Genomic DNA, 22185 nt, shown 5'->3' on the forward strand with positions numbered 1-22185 from the left:
CCCCGGTGTGTAGGATAGTGCTAGTGTAGGGGGGTGATCAGTGGTCGGCATGGACTTGGTGGGCCGAAGGGCCTGTTTCCGCACTGTAGCTCTGAAAAGTCTGAAAAGTTTAAAGGGGAAAGGGGGAGGGTTGGGAAAAGTAATGCAGAAGACGAGTCCGAAAAGGGGTCCCGACCCGAAACGTCACCTATCCATGTTCTCCTGAGATGCTGCCTGACCCGCTGAGTTACTCCAGCACTTTGTGTCCGCCCTTGCTGTGTACAGATTAGCCAGAGGTAGACAAAAGTGCTGGAGAAACTCAGCGGGTGCAGCAGCATCTATGGAGCGAAGGAAATAGGCAACGTTTCGGGCTGAAACCCTTCTTCAGACTGATTAGCCAACATGTTTCCTGTATGGGCAGTCCAGGTTTTTGACCCTGAGAACTGCGCATAAGCAGATTACTCAGTACATTAGAAACATCCATTATCTTTACCTACCCAAATCCAATCACTCTGCATACACTTGCCATGATTCTTTTAGTCAAACAGGCCCAGCGGCCCAACATGCCCGCACCGACCAACACGCTCTATCTACACTAGTCCCACCTGCCTGCGTTTGGCCCATAGCCCTCTAAACCTGTCCTATCCATGTAGTGTCCAAATATTTCTTAAAAGTTGCAATACTACCTGCCTCAACTATCTCCTCTATCCATAACACCCACCACCCTTTGCTTCCTCTGCTTCCTGTTAAATCTTTCCCCCTTCACCTTAAACCTGTGCCCCCTGGTTCTTGTCCTCACATTCGTGTCAAGTCATCAAATATGGGAGCATCTTCTATCTTCATCATTGAAGGACCTTACCGATCTGAGAAGGCAGCCTGTCATTACTTTCCCCATTAGAGATGCTTGTGGTAAAGGTTCATAAGTTATAAGAGCATAGAAACATAGAAATTAGGTGCAGGAGTAGGCCATTCGGCCCTTCGAGCCTGCACCGCCATTCAATATGATCATGGCTGATCATCCAACTCAGTATCCCGTTCCTGCCTTCTCTCCATACCCCCTGATCCCCAAGGGCCACATCTAACTCCCTCTTAAATATAGCCAATGAACTGGCCTCAACTACCCTCTGCGGCAGAGAGTTCCAGAGATTCACCACTCTCTGTGTGAAAAAAGTTCTTCTCATCTCGGTTTTAAAGGATTTCCCCCTTATCCTTAAGCTGTGACCCCTTGTCCTGGACTTCCCCAACATCGGGAACAATCTTCCTGCATCTAGCCTGTCCAACCCCTTAAGAATTTTGTAAGTTTCTATAAGATCCCCTCTCAATCTCCTAAATTCTAGAGAGTATAAACCAAGTCTATCCAGTCTTTCTTCATAAGACAGTCCTGACATCCCAGGAATCAGTCTGGTGAACCTTCTCTGCACTCCCTCTATGGCAATAATGTCCTTCCTCAGATTTGGAGACCAAAACTGTACGCAATACTCCAGGTGTGGTCTCACCAAGACCCTGTACAAGCAAGTTCATTTGGCACATTAAATCTATTCCCCCTTTCAATCACGGCTGATCTATCCCCCCGCCCCCCCCCCTCAACCCCATTCTCCTGCCTTCTCACCGTAACCCCTGACACCCGTACTGATCAAGAATCTCTGCCTTAAATATATCCATTGACTGATTCTCTGATGCTGATCTAAGCTGTATCTAAGTGTATAGTGACACATGAACTGAACTGTATACAATAAGGAAGTTCACTGTACCTCGGTACACGTGACAATAAACTCAACTAAACAAAAAAAAACTAAGGTCTTAAGTGGTAGGAGCAAATTTAGGCCATTCAGCCCATCAAGTCTACTCCACCATTCAATCATGGCTGACCTAACCCCATTCTCCTGCCTTCTCCCCATAACCCCTGACACCTGTACTAATCAAGAATCTATCTACAGTATCTCTGCCTTAAAAATATCCATTGACTTGGCCTCCACAGCCATGAATTCCACAGATTCACCACCCTCTGACTGAAGATATTCCTGCTCATCTCCTTCCTAAAGGTACGTCCTTCTATTCTGAGGCTGCGGTCCTCTGGTCCTAGGCTCTCCCACTAGTGGAAACATCTTCTCCACATCCACTCTATCCAGGCCTTTCACTATTCGGTAAGTTTCGATGAGGTGTCCCCTCATCCTTCTAAACTCCAGGCCCAGTGCCGTCAAACGCTCATCGTAGGTTAACCCAATCATGCTTCCATGTCACCACACCGCCTCAATGTTACCCATCATTAAGCTAGTGGAATATATTCTTATCAGGTGAGTAGTTAACACCACAAAGTATTTTATTAAATACTGCTACCTTGAAAGATGCTTTAACTATCTATGGGTGAATTTGTGTGGTCAAGTCATCTCTAGCCCAGTAGCCTCTGCATTACAATGTTGGCCGCTCCTAAAAAAATATCTACAAAGCGCTGAGGGATTTTCCTGAAAAAGAATGCAAGAGGTACTATACTGGGCGGCACGGTGGAGTTGCTGCCTTACAGCGCCAGAGACCCCGGTTCGATCTTGACTGCGGGCGCTGACGGTCCGGAGTTTGTACATTCTTCCCGTGACCTGCGTGGGTTTTCTCCAGGTGCTCTGATTTCCTCCCACACTCCGGGTTTGTAGGTTAGCTGGCTTTGGTAAAAATTGTAAATTGACCCATAGAAACATAGAAAATAGGTGCAGGAGTAGGCCATTCAGCCCTTCGAGCCTGCACCGCCATTCGATATGATCATGGCTGATCATCCAACTCAGTATCCCGTCCCTGCCTTCTCTCCATACCCCCTGAACTCTTTAGCCACAAGGGCCACATCTAACTCCCTCGTAAATATAGCCAATGAACTGTGGCCTCAACTACCTTCTGTGGCAGAGAATTCCACAGATTCACCACTCTCTGTGTGAAAAAAGATTTTCGCATCTCGGTCCTAAAAGCCTTCCCTCTTATCCTTAAACTGTGACCCCTAGTTCTGGACTTCCCCAACATCGGGAGTGGGTATCATAGTGTGTGTAGGATAGTGTGAGTGTGGATGGGGTGATCGCTGGCCGGTACGGACTCGATGGGCCGAAGGGCCTGTTTCTGCGCTATATCTCTAGAGTCTAAAATGTAGCTTGACAAGGGGATCGCTAAGGGTCGCGCTGAGTTCTTTAACAATTGAACGTTTTACTCTTCAAGGGGTTTTCCGGGGCTCAGAACTCTAACTGGGGCCCATTGTTGGGAGGTCAACGATACCTGTTCACGTTTATTATTTACATTTCCTTCTCGTCGCTTCAGTCGATATCAGAGTCGGAGTTCAGAGAAATCTGTTCGGCCATTTGCTGCACCGTCTCGTCTATAGGCGTGAGCTTCCCGTCACAGCCGACCACCATAGGCTGGATTATCTGTTCCCTGTCACCAAATAGAAACCAAACGGCATTAGGAACAACGATACGGCAAATGGCCCCCTCAGCCCATCGCACAGTCTAACGTCACCATGGTGGATCCATCCTCCTACATCACCTTGTCCGCAAAACAGCGCAGCGGTAGAGTTGCTGCCTAACAGCGCCAGAGATCCGGGTTCGATCCTGACTATGGGCGCTGTCTGTATTTTATATCTTTATTGTCATTTCCTGAGTATTCACACACCCAGAGGAAACAAAAAAACGTTGCTCAACCAGTTTCCATTCAATGTGCATTAAAAATAGAAATAAAAATACATATACTGTTTGTACGGAGTTTGCACGTTCTCCCCGTGACCTGCGTGGGTTTTCTCCGAGATCTTCGGTTTCCTCCCACACTCCAAATACGTACAGGCTTGTAGGTTAATTGGCTTTGGTGTAAGTCTAAGATTGTCCCTAGTGTTTGTAGGGTAGTGTTAATGTGCGGGGATTGCTGGAAGGCACGGACCCGGTGGGCCGAAGGGCCTGTTTCCGCGCTGTATCTCGAAACTAAACATCATATGGCCCCTCCAACCCATCCCACAATCTAACTTCATCATGGTTGACCCAACATCCTACATCTCCTTAGCCGCAAAACAGGGCGGCGCGATGGCGCAGCGGTAGAGTCGCTGCCTCTCAGCGCCAGAGACCCGGGTTCGATCCTGACTACGGGCGCTGTCTGTACGGAGTTTGCACGTTCTCCCTGTGACCTGCGTGGGTTTTCTTCGAGATCTTCGGTTTTCTTGCACATCCCAAAGCCGTGCGGGCTTGTAGGTTAATTGGCTTTGACCAAAAAAATGGACCTTAATGTGTAAGGCATTGGAATAACATCTAACGACTAGTGGAGTTGCTGCCTCACAGCCGGGACACTGCTGGGAATGGGAAGCAAGGAGTGGGAATTGGGAGGGAATGGGGGAGTCACAAATGGGATCCAGGATGAGACTGTGGAGTCAGGAATGGGTAAAAGGAATCAGGAAAATGTGTCACCTAGCCCACAGCCAACAATGGCCTGTCCCCTTTACCATCAATACTGTTTTTGCATATCCTTCATTCATTTGTTCTATATCTCTCTATATTCAAGATTCAAGAGAGTTTACTGTATTGTCATGTGTCCCAGATAGGACAATTAAATTCTTGCTTTGCTTCAGCTCAACAGAATATAGACGGCATAAATACAGGCATGATATCGCTGTCTTTATCTCTTGTTTGCCTTTCCCCTGACTCTCAGTCTGAAGAAGGGTCTCGACCCGAAACGTCACCCATTCCTTCCCTCCAGAGACGCTGAGTTACTCCACCATTTTGTGTCTATCTTCAACGAAGTGGGAGCGGGATCAGGAAAGGGAGATTGACACAAAAAGCTGGAGTAACTCAGCGGGACAGGCAGCATCTCTGGAGAGAAGGAATGGGCGACGTTTCGGGTCGAGACCCTTCTTCCGACTGAGAGTCAGGGGGAAAGTGAAACGAGAGATTCATCGGACTGAAGGAGGGTCTCGACCCAAAACGTCACCCATTCCTTCCCTCCAGAGATGCTGCCTGTCCCGCTGAGCCACCCCAGCATTTTGTGTCTATCATTGATTTAAACCAGCATCTGCAGTTCTTTCCTACGCATCAACCTTTAGTTGATTGATCTCAGTTTGATTAAAAATCAAGTTTCTTCGTTTCTGTCCAAGCAATTCGTTCTTCCCCCGCACAATTAAAGCATGGAATAATCTCCACCCAACTATAGTTACCCAACCAGATGCAACTAGATTTAAAGTAGCTCTTTCTTCCCAATAACCCTTTCTGGCTTAAGCCCTCCCTTCACCACCTCCAGTTTAAATTCCAGTTGGAATATTTTGGAGGACCAAGAAACCAAGAACAAAGGGAAGGGAGGTTGGACTGGGGATGGAATGGAGCGGAGGGAAAGAGTGTAGGGATACAAGTCATATCTGACGCCCATCCGAGATCCATCTGCACGCTCCTCTTGGAAGTACCTGGATAATTTGTCGAACATGCTGATGAGCTTCATGGCTTCGTATTCCTTCTGCTCCTCCGTCATTCCCTCCATGGGGTCCGGAAGCTTCTCCTCCACGCGGCCTGTGACAGGGTTTATGCTGGAGAGGCAGGGAGAGAGAGAGAAGTTCAGTTTAGATATACAGTGTAGACACAGGCCCTTCGGCCCACCAGGTCAACGCAGACCAGCAATCGATCGCCCCCGTTCACTATCCTACACACTAGGGGCAATTTACATAAAAGACAATAGACAATAGAAACATAGAAATTAGGTGCAGGAGTAGGCCATTCGGCCCTTCGAGCCTGCACCGCCATTCAATACGATCATGGCTGATCATCCAACTCAGTATCCCGTACCTGCCTTCTCTCCATACCCTCTGATCCCCTTGGCCACCAGGGCCACATCTAACTCCCTCTTAAATATAGCCAATGAACTGGCCTCAACTACCCTCTGTGGCAGAGAGTTCCAGAGATTCACCACTCTCTGTGTGAAAAAAGTTCTCCTCATCTCGGTTTTAAAGGATTTCCCCCTTATCCTTAAGCTGTGACCCCTTGTCCTGGACTTCCCTAACGTCGGGAACAATCTTCCTGCATCTAGCCTGTCCAACCCCTTAAGAATTTTGTAAGTTTCTATAAGATCCCCTCTCAATCTCCTAAATTCTAGAGAGTATAAACCAAGTCTATCCAGTCTTTCTTCATAAGACAGTCCTGACATCCCAGGAATCAGTCTGGTGAACCTTCTCTGCACTCCCTCTATGGCAATAATGTCCTTCCTCAGATAGGTGCAGGAGTAGGCCATTCGGCCCTTCGAGCCAGCAGGTCATTGTTGGCTGTGGGCTAGGTGACACATTTTCCTGATTCCTTTCACCCATTCCTGACTACAGTCTCATCCTGGATCCCATCTTTCTTTTGTGACTCTCCCAATCATCCCCAATCAGTACCCCGTTCCTGCCTTCTCCCCATATCCCCTGACTCCGCAATCTTCAAGGGCCCTATCTAGCTCTCTCTTGAAAGCAACCAGAGAACCTGCCTCCACAGGCAGAGAATTCCACAGACTCACAACTCTCTGTGAGAAAAAGTGTTTCCTCGTCTCCGTTCTAAATGGCTTACCCCATATTCTTAAAGCCAATTAATCTACAAACCTGCACGTTTAATTGAGTTTAGTTTAGTTTAGATATACAGTGTAGAAACAGGCCCTTCGGCCCAGCGAATCCGCGCCGACCAGCGATCACCCCATACCCTATCCTACACACTAGGGGCAATTTACAGAAGCCAATTAACCTAGAAACCGGCACATTTGAATTTAATTTAGTTTAGAGATGCAGTGGAAACAGGCCCATCGGCCCACTGAGTCCAGGGCAACCATCGATCACTAACACTATCCCACACACTGGGGATAGTTTACAATTTTTTCCAAAGCCAGTTAACCTACAAACCTGTACGTCGTTAGAGTGTGGGAGGAAACCCGGAGCACCCGGAGTAAACCCACGCAGGTGATGGGGAGATCCCGGATAGACAGCACCCGTAGGCAGGATCGAACCCGGGTCTGTGGTGCTGTGAGGCAGCAAACTCCACCGCTGGGCAACCCGCAAGAATGAGTTTAATGATCCGTTAAATCTGACTGTAGAGTTGCTGCCTTTCAGCGATGGCAGCGCCGGAGACCCGGGTTCGATCCCGACTACGGGTGCTGTCTGTACGGAGTTTGCACGTTCGCCCCGTGGGTTTTCTCCGAGATCTTCGGTTTTCTCCCACACTCCAAAGAACAATAAATGTAAAAACATCGTCCCCAGTGTGTGTAGGGTGGTGTTAGTGTGTGGGGATCGCTGGTCGGTACGGACACGGTGGGCCGAAGGGCCTGTTTGTCGCGCTGTACCTCAATGGTCAGGCCCAGCGTGAGGTGGCGGGGTCCCCGCTCCATCCCCCCACACACACACACCCGCCGCCTGCAGCCAGTGGGGCCGTCGGCTTACTTGGCTTTAGCCTCTTTATATTCCTCCGTGTCCGTGTCCTCCTCTTCGGAATATTCCCCTCCTCCTCGTCCGCCGCCCAGTAGGCCCCGAGCGGCCAGTAGGCCCGCCGCGTTCCCGTAGCCCGTGTACTTCACAAAGCGGGACACTGCAGCGTGGCGGGGGGGAGGGGAGAGGGGGAGAGAGGAGGAGAGGGAGAGAGGAGGGGGGGGGGGAGGGGAGGGGGGGAGGGAGGGGGGGGGAGGGGGAGAGGGGAGAGGGGGGGAGAGAGAGAGGGGGAGGGGAGAGGAGAGGGAGAGAGAGAGAGAGAGAGGGAGAGGGAGAGAGAGAGAGAGAGAGAGAGAGAGAGAGAGGGGGGAGAGAGAGGGAGAGAGAGAGAGAAGAGAGAGAGAAAGAGGGGGGATAGAGAGAGAGAGAGAGAGAGAGAGAGAGAGAGAGAGAGAGGGAGAGAGAGAGAGAGAGGGGGGAGGGAGAGGGGGGGAGAGGGAGAGAGAGGGAGGGATAGATAGAGAAAGGGAGAGAGAGAGAGAGAGAGAGAGAGAGAGAGAGAGAGGGAGAGGGAGAGAGAGAGGAGGGGGGTGATAAGGAGAGGGAGGGGTGGAAGAGGGAGAGAGGAAGGGGAGAGAGGGAGGGGTGGAAGAGGGAGGGGTGGAAGAGGGAGGGGGTGAGGGGGTGGGGGGGAGGGGAGGAGAGGACAGAGAGAGAATGGTGACAAGAGTCATAGAGGGAGAGGGATTAGGGTGGCAGTGTATGAGTGGGGAGACAGAGACAGTGTCAGGTGACAGAGAGAGGGACGATGAGGGAGGGAGAGAAGGCTGACAGAGGATGGGAGCATGAGTGGGGATGGGTGGGTGGCAGAGAGACATGAGGGAAGATGGGGGAGGCAGCGGGGGAAGAGAAGGGCAGGGAGGGAGGGAGGGATGGGGGAGGAGGAAAAGTGTGAAGGGGGGAGAGAGGATGAAAGAGAGGCAGAAGGAGGGGATGAAAAAGCAGAGCCGGTGAATGACAAAGTTAGAGTGAAAAAGAAAGCGTGGGAACAGAAAATAAATTTAGACAAACACTAAACATCAGAGAGTGGAAGGGAAAAAAAACAGAGGGCTGGAGTAAAGGGGACAGGCAGCTTTTTTGGAGAACGTGAATAGGTGACGTTTCAGCCCGAAGTTCCCCAGAGATGCTGAGTTACTCCAGCACTTTGTGTGGTTTTTTTTTGCAAACAAGCACCCACAGTTCCTTGTATATAGATAGAGGAAGATAGAAAGAGAGAGGGATATATATATACATATATATAGAGAGAGGGATAGAGGGAGAAAAGAGGGGAGAGAGAGAGAGAGAGAGAGGGGGGGGGGGGAGGGAGGGAGAGAGAGACAGAGAGGGAGAGGGAGGGGGAGAGAGAGAGGGAGAGAGAAAGAGGGGGGAGAGAGAGTGAGAGGAAAGAGAGGGTGACAGAAAAAGAGAGATGGGAAGAGAGACAGAGAGGGAGGGAGAGAGACAGAAAGGGAGGGGGGGAGACAGAGGGAGAGAAAGAGATAGTAAGGAGAGAAAAAAGAGAGACACACACACAGAGGGAAGATAGAGAGATAAAGGGGGAGATAGTGAGAGAAAGAGACAGAGGAAGAGAGAGTGAGAGGGGGTGAGAGAGAGATAGATAGATATATAGATAGATGGATAGATAGATAGATAGATAGATAGATAGATAGATAGATAGATAGATAGATAGATAGATAGATAGATAGATAGATAGATAGATAGATAGATAGAGAGACAGACAGACAGACATACAGACAGACAGACAGACAGACAGACAGACAGACAGACCACGACCATTCCCCATCATATAGAGCATAGGACAGTGCAGTACAGGATAGGGCCATCGGCCACAATGTCTGTGTTGAACATGAGGCCAAGAAAATTAATGGCATATCTAAAAGCCTCTTCAAGGCCACCTTTGTTGAGCTGGTGTGTTATGTTTGACCTTCCTGAGCTGTGCCTGATGGAGCCACATTCACTCTCCGTGTCCTAGCCCGCCTGGCCGGGAGGTGTTACACTGAAATGGGCCGATACTAGGTGGACAAAGTGGAGAAAGGGATGGAGAGGCTGGGTCACCGTGGCTGCTCACCTCCGCCACCTTGTGGCCGACAATTCACAACGTCCTCTCGACTGGTGTCAGAAATTTTAGTTTAGAGATACAGCGTGGAAACAGGCCCTTCGGCCCACCGAGTCTGCACCAATCAGCGATCACCCGCACACTAGCACTATCCTACACACACTGGGGACAATTTACAATCTTTACTGAAGCCAATTAACCTACAAACCTGCACGTCTTTGGAGTGTGGGAGGAAACCGGAGCACCCGGAGAAAACCCACGCAGGTCACGGGGAGAACGTGCAAACTCCGTACAGACAGCACCCGTAGTCAGGATCGAACCCGGGTCTCTGGCGCTGTGAGGCCTGTGTAGGAAGGAACTGCAGACGCCGGTTTATACCGAAAATAGACGCAAAATGCTGGAGTAACTCAGCGAGTCGGGCAGCATCTCTGGAGAAAAGGAATAGGTGACGTTTCGAGTCGAGACCCTTCTTAATGCTTAGCAGATACTGGTTTACAAAATTGCTTGTTGCTAAGCACTTTACTATGTCCTTAGTTTAGAAGCCGCACAAATATTAGGCCCATATCCCTCTAAACTCCTATCCATTTACCTGTCTAATGGTTTCTTAAACACTGCAACTGCCTCCTCTGGCAGCTCGTTCCACACACCCACCACCCTTTGTGTGAAAAGGTTACCCCTCAGATTCCTATTCAATCTTTCCCTCTTCAACATTAGCCTATGTCCTCTGGTCCTCGATTCCCCTACTCTGGGCAAGAGGATAGAATAAAATGCTTAGTAATGAACTGGTCATTCCTAAAATGCTGCTCTTAAACTCTCCCACTAGTGGAAACAGCCTCTCCACGTCCACTCTATCCAGGCTTTTCTTTATTCAGTCGGTTTCAATGAAGTCCAGCCAACAGCGAGTACAGGCCCAGAGGTGTCGAACGCTCCTCATACATTAACCCAATCATCCCTGGGATCATTCTCGCAGACTACGGAGAGTCGGCAAGTCAAACTGGACTCTCCCGAACTTCTACAGGTGCACGCTAGAGAGCACACTGACTGGTTGCATCGTGGCCTGGTTCAGCAACCGCAAGAAATGCAACACCTGTCCCTTCACCTCCCCCCTCGACTCCATTCAAGGACCCAAGCAATCGTTCCAGGTGCGACAAAGGTTCACCTGCATCTCCTCCAACCTCATCTACTGCAACCGCTGCTCTAGGTGTCAGCTGATTTACTTCGGGGAGACCAAGCGTAGGTTGGGCGATCGTTTCGCCGAACACCTCCGCTCTGTCCGCAATAACCAACCTGACCTCCCGGTGGCTCAGCACTTCAACTCCCCCTCCCATTCCCAATCCGACCTCTCTGTCCTGGGTCTCCTCCATTGCCAGAGTGAGCATCAGCGGAAATTGGAGGAACAGCACCTCATATTCCGCCTGGGGACGTTGCGTCCGGATGGCATGAACGTTGAATTCTCCCAATTTTGCTAGCCCTTGCTGTCTCCTCCCCTTCCTTAACCCTCGAGCTGTCTCCTCCCACCCTCCCATCCGCCCGCCCTCGGGCTCCTCCTCCTCCCCTTTTCCTTCCTTCTCCCCCCCCACCCCCCATCAGTCTGAAGAAGGGTTTCGGCCTGAAACGTCGCCTATTTCCTTCGCTCCATAGATGCTGCTGCACCCGCTGAGTTTCTCCAGCACTTTTGTGTACCTTCAGCAACATCAACGTCCAGGAGCGGAAAAGACTACAAAAAGTTGTGACCACTGCCCAGTCCATCACCGGCTCTGACCTCCCCACCGTCGAAGGGATCTATCGCAGTCGCTGCCTCAAAAGGGCAGCCAACATCATCCGAGACCCACACCACCCTGGCCACACACTCATTTCACCATTGCCATCAGGCAGAAGGTACAGGAGCGTGAAAACTGTAACGCCCAGGTTCTTCCCGACAGCCATCAGGCTATTAAACACTACATCGAATAAGCTCTGAACTGCATCAGACTATTATTATCCAATCAGTTTAAACACCAACCTAACACCAACCCCCTCAGTCCAGAGTTAATGTAAACTTTGACGCTGTGGGAAAGTCTTAAGGGCCTGTCCCACTTACAGGACTTTTTCGGCATGTTAAAAATTCAGCGGGGACCAGAAAGACGCTACGACTCTTTCGTTGACTAGGAGACGACTCACGACCATCAGGCGACACCCTGGTGACATGTCGCGGGGTGAAGCCTGTATGGCCGTGAGTAGTCGCCCAAAGAGTCGTACCTTGTTCTGGTCGCCGCTGACCTCCCCACCATCGAAGGGATCTATCGCAGTCGCTGCCTCAAAAGGGCAGCCAACATGTTGAAAAATTTACGGCCACCTGTAATGACCTATGACGGATGCCGGCAGTCGCCGAAAAAGTTGCGTAAGTGGGACAGGCCCTTAAGAGAGTCTCTTCTCCACCCTCCATACCCCCGTACCTACCCCCCGCTCACTCACCACCCCTCCCCCCCCACCTGTTCCTCCGCTCTCACCCATCTCCAATCCCCCCCACTCCCCTCCTCTGTTCCTGCCCCCACTTCAGAACCTCTCCCTCCCACAGCTCCTCCCCCCTCCCCTCCTCAGCTCACCCCCCCCCAAACTGTCCCTCCTCCGCCTCCTTCTCCACTCCACCTACTACCAACCCCGTTCCTCCCCCTCCCCCCCCCACCTCCGCTCCTCAAGACCCCGTTCCTTGCACTTGCCCCCACCTCCATTCTACCCCCCCTCCACCTCTATTCCTCCCCCCCTCCCCCTGCAATGCCCCTCCCCACACAGTCCCTCCCGCCAACTCCTCGACCTCTGTTCCTCCCCCACCCCCCCCCTCCCCCCCTTCACACACCACCGCCATTCCTACCCCTCCATTCACCTCCCCCACTCCCATCTCCCCCCCTCCCTGTTGTTCCCTCAACCTCCACCCCCGTCTCCCCACCGTTCCCCCCCCCTCACCTCATCCTCCCCCATCCCCCCTCAACCTGTTGCCCCCACCACTCCTCACCCTTTCCCATCAATTTCCATTCACCCCACCACTCCTTCCACTTCCCTCAACCTGTTCACCTCAACCTCCGCCCCCCCTCTCCCCACCATTCCCCCCACCTCCATTCCTCCCCATCCCCCCTCAATCTCCATTCCCCCACCACTCCTTCCACTTCCCCTCAACCTGTTCCCCCCACCACTCCTTCCACTTCCCCTCAACCTGTTCCCCCCCACCACTCCTTCCACTTCCCCTCAACCTGTTCACCTCAACCTCCGCCCCCTCTCTCCCCACCATTCCCCCACCTCCATTCCTCCCCATCCCCCCTCAATCTCCATTTCCCCCACCACTCCTTCCACTTCCCCTCAACCTGTTCCCCCCACCACTCCTTCCACTTCCCCTCAACCTGTTCCCCCCACCACTCCTTCCACTTCCCCTCAACCTGTTCCCCCCACCACTCCTTCCACCCCCCCCCCCCCGTCCCCCGTTCCCTCAACCCCCCCGCCTCCCCCCCCTCTCCCCACCGTTAACCCCGCCCCCTTCCCCGGGAGGGTGCCCGCTCACCGTTCTCCTTGCACAGCACAAAGAGGAAGTCGGCGGCACAGTGCTTGACGTCGGTGTTGATGTGGGTCATCAGACGCACCAGCTTGTTGCGCAGAGTCTCCCCCACCTCCGGCCGGTTCCTCACGTCCCGCAGTGGCGGCAGCACCTGGCGCCGGGGGGAAACATGGATGTGTGACACAGCCGGTCAAAGCCCTTCTTCACCCCCCCCCCCATACCCAAAATATCCATTCCAAAACTACCAACAATTACTAAACGTACCACCTTTAGACTCCTGACGGGCACCCGAAAAAGTGACCAGATCACCCCGATCCTGGCCTCTCTCCACTGGCTCCCAGTGCGGTTCCAAATCAATTTCAAGCTCCCTTCTTTATGTTAAGGGCTTGCCCCCACCTACATCAAAAGTCTGCTCACCCACCATTTACCACCATCTCCAGGTCCCTCAGATCGGCCGACTTGGGGTTTACTGAATATCCCGCGGTCTAGGCATAAGCTCAGGGGCGACCGCGCCTTTGTGGTTACGGCTCCTAGACTGTGGAACAGCATCCCCCTTCCCATCAGAACTGCCCATATAACCCATATAACCATATAACAATTTACAGCACGGAAACAGGCCATCTCGACCCTTCTAGTCCGTGCCGAACACATAATCTCCCCTAGTCCCATATACCTGCGCTCAGACCATAACCCTCCATTCCCTTCCCATCCATATAACTATCCAATTTATTTTTAAATGATAAAAAACGAACCTGCCTCCACCACCTTCACTGGAAGCTCATTCCACACAGCCACCACTCTCTGAGTAAAGAAGTTCCCCCTCATGTCACCCCTAAACTTCTGTCCCTTCATTCTCATGTCATGTCCCCTTGTTTGAATCTTCCCTACTCTCAGTGGGAAAAGCTTTTCCACGTCAACTCTGTCATCTCTCTCATCATGCCCCCTCCATCAACTCCTTTAAGTCGAGACTTAAAACTTATTTCTACTCACAAGCCTTTCTTGAGGCCTTCTGAGGGAGCGCTGTATGTATGTATTTATGTATGTATTGGTAGATCTATGTACCACTGTATGTAGCATGTTAGTACCTGCACTAATGTAAAGCACTTTGGTCAGCGAGAGTTGTTTTAAATGTACTATAGAAATAAAATTGACTTGACTTGACTTGATTGACCTGGTGAGCTACTTGGGCCAAATGGCCTGTTTCCATGCTGTGCGACGATGACATTCAGGCCAAAGTAGCACTATATCTTCCCACCAAGTGCACACTATTTGGGCCCCATATCTGAGGAAGGGTGTGCTGGCTCTGGAGAGGGTCCCGAGGAAACTTACAAGAACGTCCCAAGGAAAGAGTAGAAGTGAGTTTAGCTTATTGTCATGTGTACCGAGGTACAGTGAAAGGCTTTTGTTGCGCGCTATCCAGCCAGGGGAAAGACAATACGTGATTACAATCGAGCCACTTCCAGTGTACAGATACATGAACAGGGAATAATGTTTAATTTGGTTTAGAGATACAGCATGGAAACAGGCCCTTCGAGTCCGTGCCGACCAGCGATCCCCGCACACTAACACTATCTTACACACACACTAGGGACAATTTACACATACACCAAGGCAATTAACCTACAAACCTGGGTAGACCAAAGTGCTGGAGAAACTCAGCGGGTGCAGCAGCATCTGTGGAGCGAAGGAAATAGGCAACGTTTCGTCCCGAAACGTTGCCTATTTCCTTCGCTCCACAGATGCTGCTGCACCCGCTGAGTTTCTCCAGCACTTTTGTCTACCTTCGATTTTCCAGCATCTGCAGTTCCTTCTTAAAAAACCTACAAACCTGTACGTCTTTGGAGTGTGGGAGGAAACAGAAGATCTCGGCAGAAAACCCACGCGGTCACAGGGGGAGAGAACGTGCAAACTCCGTACTGGCAGCACACGTGGTCGGGATCGAACCCGGGTCTCCGGCGCTGCGAGCTCGTGAAGTGCGAGCTAAAGCCGATCGAGGATAGCCCCCGAGTGTACGGTTAGTCCGAGTACAGGTTCTTACCCGGGAGCGGAGGAACTTGCGGGTTTCCCGGTGGAAGCGGGCGCTTTCCGTCAGCAGGCTTAGGACGGGAGTCAGCGTTTCCCGCAGCTTCAGGCCCTGTGGGACACAAGGTAGAGGATGAGCAGCAAAGCCAAGAGACAGGGGGCCATCATCACAATTGAAGCTGTCATGTTCCTCCAGTGTGGATGACTGTGTGGATGACTCTAGGCTGACACCCACTGGACTGCTGAGGAAGTGCGGCAGCAGGCAATGACAATGGACAATAGACAATAGGTGCATGAGTAGGCCCTATTCGGCCCTTCGAGCCAGCACCGCCATTCAATGTGATCATGGCTGATCATCCACAATCAGTACCCCGTTCCTGCCTCCTCCCCATATCCCCTGACTCCGCTATCTTTAAGAGCCCTATCTAGCATCTCTCTTGAAAGCATCCAGAGAACCTGCCTCCACCGCCCTCTGGGGCAGAGAATTCCACAGACTCACAACTCTCTGGGTGAAAAAGTGTTTCCTCGTCTCCGTTCAAAATGGCCGACCCCTTATTCTTAAACTGTGGCCCCTGGTTCTGGACTGCCCCAACATCAGGAACATGTTTCCTGCCTCTAGTGTGTCCAAACCCTTAATAATCTTACATGTTTCAAAAAGATCTCCTCTCATCCTTCTGAACTCCAGAGTGTACAAGCCCAGCCGCTCCATTCTCTCAGCATATGACATTCCCGGGAATTAACCTGGTAAACCTACGCTGCACTCCCTCAATAGCAAGAATGCCCTACCTCAAATTAGGGGACCAAAACTGCGCACTAGGGCCCATGGGGTTATACCATTAAAAACTAAACGCTAACTGCTTGAAAAAGGGTCTGCTGAACGCAGCATCAAAGAGCAGTTCATTTGGGGTTTACTGCATTGAAATGCCCTCCGGCCACAGTGAACTGAAGCTTGAATACATGTAATCAGAGTTAGAGTCATAGAGTCTTATATGGACACAAAATGCTGGTGTAACTCAGCGGGACAGGCAGTATCACTGGAGAGCTGAAACGTCACCCATTCCTTCTCTCCAGAGATGCTGCCTGTCCCGCTGAGTTACTCCAGCATTTTGTGTCTCCCTTCAACTTAAACCAGTTCTTTCCTGCTCCTAGCGTCTTATAGCACAGAAACAGGCCCATCAGCCCAACTTGCCCACGATTATGTCCCACCTACGCTAGTCCCACCTGCTTGAGTTTAACCCAGGTCCCTCGAAACATTTCAAATCCATTTTGGCCCAAATCACTCAATCCTGTCCGTTAGGCCCCGCTTCCACTTGACCCAGAATTAATGGACGTTCCTTTCGGAAGGAGGTGAGGAGGAATTTCTTTAATCAGTGGGTGGTGAATCTGTGGAATTCATTGCCGCAGAACGCAGTGGAGGCCAAGTCAGTGGATATTTTTGATGTCAGAGATAGATAGATTTTTGATTAGTACGGGTGTCAGGGACTATGCCAGGGAGAAGCCAGGAGAATGGGGTTGGGAGGGAAAGATAGATCAGACATGATTGAATGGCAGAGGAGACTTGATGGGCCGAATGGCCTAATACTTATATCCCTCAAAACTTTTCCTAACCATTTAGGTCCCTATCCCTTTGAACATTTCCTACCCATTTTGGCCTATATCACCATGTACCTTTCCAATACATTTTGGACCATATACACTCTGAACTTGTTCTGTCCATTTCGACACATATCCCTTCAACCATCTCCTCCTCATTTTGGCCCGTGTATCTCTGAACCTTTCCTACCCATTTTGGCCCATATACCCCTAAACCTTTCTGAGCCATTTTGCCCCATATTGGAAACCATCTTGGAAGCATTCCTATCTATTATGAGAGAGGATTTTGTACCCTGTCTGTTCTGGAAGGGGGCGATGCGGAGAGAGGCAAGATTGACCCGTGCTTGTTGGAAACGGTTCAAGTTGCGGAGGAAAATCCGTGAGCTCACTGTGTCCTGCTCGTGCCAAGACCCTTGCGTCCCGCCTGCCTAGTCCTGCCCTGGGATTGCTGCCCTGCTGCCACCCGTGAGCCTTTCCGTACCCGGTCCAGTCTCTTGTCCAGGAAGTCCAGCAGGATGGCCACGGCGTCCATGTTCAGGCCCATGTACTCCACGGAGCCCGGCTCTACTCTCGGGGTGAGCAACACGTCCAGGCAGGCCAGGGGCAGGTTCACCAGCAGGTTGACCGTGTGACTGAGGGGGAGAGAGGAGGTGCAGGTTGGTTGAGAGTAACATCAAGACCAGTCCAACTCAATTCACAGATGACACCAAACTTAGTGGCCAGCGTATCAAATCACGACGAGACTGAATACCCGGTGATGGAGATTGAGAACCTCGTGACCACAGCCTCTCCCTCCATGTCAAGCAAGACAAAGGAGACTGTGCTTAAGAAGGAACTACAGATGCTGGAAAATCGAAGGTAGACAAAAGTGCTGGAGAAACTCAGCGGGTGCAGCAGCATCTATGGAGCGAAGGAAATAGGCAACGTTTCGTGCCGAAACGTTGCCTATTTCCTTCACTCCATAGATGCTGCTGCACCCGCTGAGTTTCTCCAGCACTTTTGTCTACCAAAGGAGACTATGATCGACTTCAGGAAGTGAAGCGATGCAACTCCCATGTAAATCTTCCCTGCACCCTTTCCAGCTTAACATCTTTCGGGCGGCCAAGGTGGCACAGCGGCAGAGTTGTGCCTCATGCCCCTGTCCCACTTAGGAAACCTCTAGAGACTTTGCGCCCCACCCAAGGTTTCCGTGCGGTTCCCGGAGGTTGCAGGTGGTTGCTGGAGGTTGCAGGTGGTTGCCGGAGGTTGCAGGTAGTGGAAGCAGGTAGGGAGACTGACAAAAACCTCCGGTAACCTCACGGAAACCTTGGGTGGGGCGCAAAGTCTCCAGTGGTCTCCGTTCAGGTTTCCTAAGTGGGACAGGGGCATTACAGCGCTTGCAGCACCTGCAACCCGGGTTCAATCCCGACTACGCGTGCTGTCTGCATGCAGTTTGCAAATTCGTCCCGTGACCTGCGTGGGTTTTCTCCGAGATCTTCGGTGGAGGCCGGTTCGCTGGATACTTTCAAAAGAGAGCTAGATAGGGCTCTTAAAGATAGCGGAGTCAGGGGAGAAGGCAGGAACGGGGTACTGATTGGGGATGATCAGCCATAATACCTTTGAATGGCGGTGCTGGCTTGAATGGCCTACTCCTGCACCTATTGTCTATTGACTACCCCAAAGACGTACATGTATGTAGGTTAATTGGCTTGGTGTCAATGTAAAACTGGTGTAAGATAGTGTTAATGTGCGGGGTTGGTTGGTCGGTGTGGACTCGGTGGGCCGAAGGGCCTGTTTCCGCGCTGTTTCTAAACTAAACTAAATCTTTCCTGTATCTGGTTGACCAAAGTTTGATGGCACTTGATCGGTCTACCTGCTGCAGTCTGTACCAAGAATTCAAAAACATTTGGAGCCTGATTCAGACAGTAGCCCTTAAATCCCAGGTCATCCCCACGAGTGGTTTGGGTCTGGAACTACCATCTACTGGGCAGGGTTAGACATTGTTCTGGAGACACAGGTTCAAATCCCATTGAGGAATTTAAACTCAGAGAGTTTTTTTTTTCGACTTTAGAAGCACGGCATGGAGACGTGCTCTTCGGCCAACGCCGACCATTGATCGCCTGTTTGCACTAGTTCTATGGAAAGATACAAGCTATTGGAGAAACTCAGTGGGTCAGGCAGCATCCCTGGAGAACCTGGATGGATGACGTTTCAGGTCAGGATCAGTCTGAAGAAAGATCCCGACCGAAAACATCACCTATCAATGTTCTCCAGCAGATACTCCCTGAGAATCTGAGTTTCTCCAATAGCTTGTATCTTTCCATACAGTGGTACCTTTTTACAAGTGCCAAATATATATTAACATAATACATTCTCTGTACAACTTCATTTTTTATTTTTTTTAAAGAGAGAAATAAGAAAGAAAGAGATAGGAAAGAATACAGAAAAGTGTAGTGTGTGTAAATAAAAAGGGAAAAGAGATAGTGAGGAAAAGAAATAAGCAAGAAGAGAGAGCAGGAGGGTGATTATCAAATAGATTATCCACTGTACTTCTAATAAAATTAAAAACAAAACAAAAAAACATAGAAACAGAGAAAATAGGTGCAGGAGGAGGCCATTCGGCCCTTCGAGCCAGCACCGCCATTCATTGTGATCATGGCTGATCGTCCCCAATCAATAACCCGTGCCTGCCTTCTCCCCATAACCCTTGATTCCACTAGCCCCTAGAGCTCTATCTAACTCTCTCTTAAATCCATCCAGTGATTTGGCCTCCACTGTCCTCTGTGGCAGGGAATTCCATAAATTCACAACTCTGGGTGAAAAAGCTTTTTCTCACCTCAGTCTTAAATGACCTCCCCTTTATTCTAAGTCTGTGTCCCCTGGTTCTGGGCTCGCCCAACATTGGGAACATTTTTCCTGTTCTTGATGAGTTACGTTTGAGAGGGGATCTTACAGAAACATATAAAATTATAAAAGGACTGGACAAGCTAGATGCAGGAAAAATGTTCCCAATGTTGGGGGAGTCCAGAACTAGGGGCCACAGTCTAAGAATAAAGGGGAGGCCATTGAAAACTGAGATGAGAAAAAAACTTTTTCACCCAGAGAGTTGTAAATTTGTGGAATTCCCTGCCACAAAAGGCAGTGGAGGCCAAGTCACTGGATGGATTTAAGAGAGAGTTAGGTAGAGCTCTAGGGGCTAGTGGAGTCAAGGGATATGGGGAGAAGGAAGGCAGAATCCATGCAGTGATTTGGCCTCCACTGCCCTCTGTGGCAGGGAATTCTAAGACTGTGGCCCCTAGTCATCCTTTGGAATGTGGGGGGGAAACCGGGGCACCCAGAGGAAACCCACGTGGTCACAGGGAGAACGTGCAAACTCCACACAAACGGCAGCCGTAGTCAGGATCGAACCCTGGTCTCTGACGCTGTTAGGCAACAACTCTACCCCTGTGTCACCATGCCGCCCAATGTGGCAGCTGCTCTACCCGCTGCACCCGCACCACCGCTTGCCCCTTCCTTGTGCTGTGGGGCAAGAGGTGGCAGCTCCAAGCTCAGACAGCTTTGATCAGTTGAGGCTTACCCATGGAACTCCTGTGTCCTCTCCTTGCTCTCTGTGTGAGTCAGCAGGCAGTGGCGGAGGACAACTGCCAGGTGGCGGTAGAGAGCTGCCTCCTCCTGCAGGCACAAAGTTAGAATGCAAGAAGTCAGACGATGAGCCATACCCCTCAAGAAATGCAGTACCATAAACCCTCGTTATTATGGACACCTTTATAGTAGTGGACTGTCACATTAAGAACACAGGGCGCTAGTTTCACTACGAAGGCCATAGAGGCTGACTAGCCATTGTGGTTGCCAAACCATTGAGATTGACAAGCCATTGACGTTGACAAGCCATTGAGGCTGACAAGCCATTGAGATTGACAAGCCATGGAGGTTGACAAGCCATGGAGGTTGACAAGCCATTGAGATTGACAAGCCATTGACGTTGACAAGCCATTGAGATTGACAAGCCATTGAGGCTGACAAGCCATTGAGGTTTAGCTAGAAGTTTTATTGAAGGATCAAAAATTGGCAGTAAAGAGAGGTTGGACAAACTTGGATTGTTTTCTCTGGGAGACCTGATAGAAGTATATAAAATTATGGGAGGCTTAGATAGGGTAGAGGGTCAGAACCCTTTTCCCAGTGGCGGCACTGTGGTAGAGTGCGTAGAAAGGAACTACAGATGCCCCTCCACCCGCCCTCCACCCCATCCCAACCGCCCCCCTCCTATCTCTGCACCCCCATAGACATTCCTCCATCTCCTTCCCCCCTCCATCTTACTACCCCCCCCCCCCCCCGCCCCTTCATCTCCCACCCCCCTTCCCTAGCCGGTCCACTCCACGCTATATCCCATCTCCCTCCCCTTCCACCTCCACCCATACCTGTCCCCGTCCATCTCCCTCCCCTCCCCTCAACTCCTCCATTCCATAACCCCCCCCCTTCCCACCTCCACCCCTACCTCTCCCCATCCACTTCATCACCCCCTCCTCTCCATCCAGTACTCCCCCCCCCCCCAACTCCAAACACCTATATCTCCTCCCCTCCCTTTCTATTTCCTTCCTTCTTCACCCTCTTCCCCCTCCACCCCCCCGCCCCAGATGGTGAGGCGGCGTCTCCTTGCCTCGTCCACCTGCCTCCGGTTGGTGTCGAAGGTGATGTTGAAGAGGATCTTCAGCACCTCCATGGCGCGCTCGGTGTCGTGGCGCCTGAGCGGCCTGTGGCGCGGGCCCGGTGGCGGCAGCAGCAGCGGCCTCCCCCATTTCCTCCCCCATTTCCTCCTCCTCCTCCTCCCCCCCTCCTCCCCCTCCTCCCCATCATCATCACCACCACGGCCTCGCCGTCCCCGGCCCCCGGCCCCAGGCCCAGCGCGGCCTCCAGCGTGGCGGTGAGCAGCGCCAGGCCTCGGAGCTGGCGGCCGAGCTGCAGCCGGGCGTCGACGCTCAGCGCGGTCAGGAGGAACATGAGGCGGAGCTCGTAGAAGCGGGGGTCGGGGAGGCCGGCGGCTCCGGTCCAGTTCCAGCTCCGGGCCGGTCCCGGGCCCCGCGTTTGAGGTGGGCGGCCAGGCCTCGCAGCAGCCGCAGCTGCTCGGCCGCCTCCCGGGCGGCGGGGCTGTTGTACACGGTGTTGCACAGGCACTGCAGGGCCTCGCACGCCACCTCGGCGTCGGGCGGCCTCCTCTCCCCGTCCTCCTCCAGCCCCGCCAGCCGCGCCAGCGTCCCCATGCCGCCGCGGCCCGAGAACGGCGCCAGCGCCTGCTTGTCCCGGCTCAGGATGCGAACCGTCTCCAGCCCGGCCAGCCGGCAGGACGGCTGCAGCTCCCGGCCCAGCAGCTTCATCACCAGCTCGCCCATCCTCTGCAAGGCAAGGAGAAAGAAGTCTTCAGGGCTCACTCTGAAGAAAGTAAGTAACTAAGTAACTTTATTGGCCAAGTATTCACATACAAGGAATTTGCCTTGGTGCTCCACCCACAAGTAACAACATGACACACAGTGACAGTTACGCATGACTCAGAAAACACTAAACATTAATAATAATAAAACATTCATGATAAAA

At 51.6% G+C, this 22185-nt stretch overlaps 1 protein-coding gene across 1 annotated transcript in view; it reads right to left on the reverse strand.

Annotated features, from left to right (window-relative positions):
* Positions 1–1559: 1559 nt before the first annotated feature.
* Positions 1560–22185, reverse strand: part of LOC129713782 (synembryn-A-like) — a 30345-nt gene continuing 9719 nt past the window's right edge. Inside the window, 10 exon segments of the mRNA XM_055663081.1 lie at positions 1560–3384; positions 5387–5506; positions 7376–7520; positions 13009–13153; positions 15041–15136; positions 17099–17249; positions 20174–20268; positions 21254–21349; positions 21448–21633; positions 21636–21986. Coding sequence (XP_055519056.1) covers positions 3267–3384; positions 5387–5506; positions 7376–7520; positions 13009–13153; positions 15041–15136; positions 17099–17249; positions 20174–20268; positions 21254–21349; positions 21448–21633; positions 21636–21986 — 1503 coding nt within the window. The 3' untranslated portion in view covers positions 1560–3266.

Source organism: Leucoraja erinacea, chromosome 37 (genome assembly GCF_028641065.1).
Source record: "Leucoraja erinacea ecotype New England chromosome 37, Leri_hhj_1, whole genome shotgun sequence".
Classification (NCBI taxonomy): Eukaryota; Metazoa; Chordata; class Chondrichthyes; order Rajiformes; family Rajidae; genus Leucoraja; species Leucoraja erinaceus.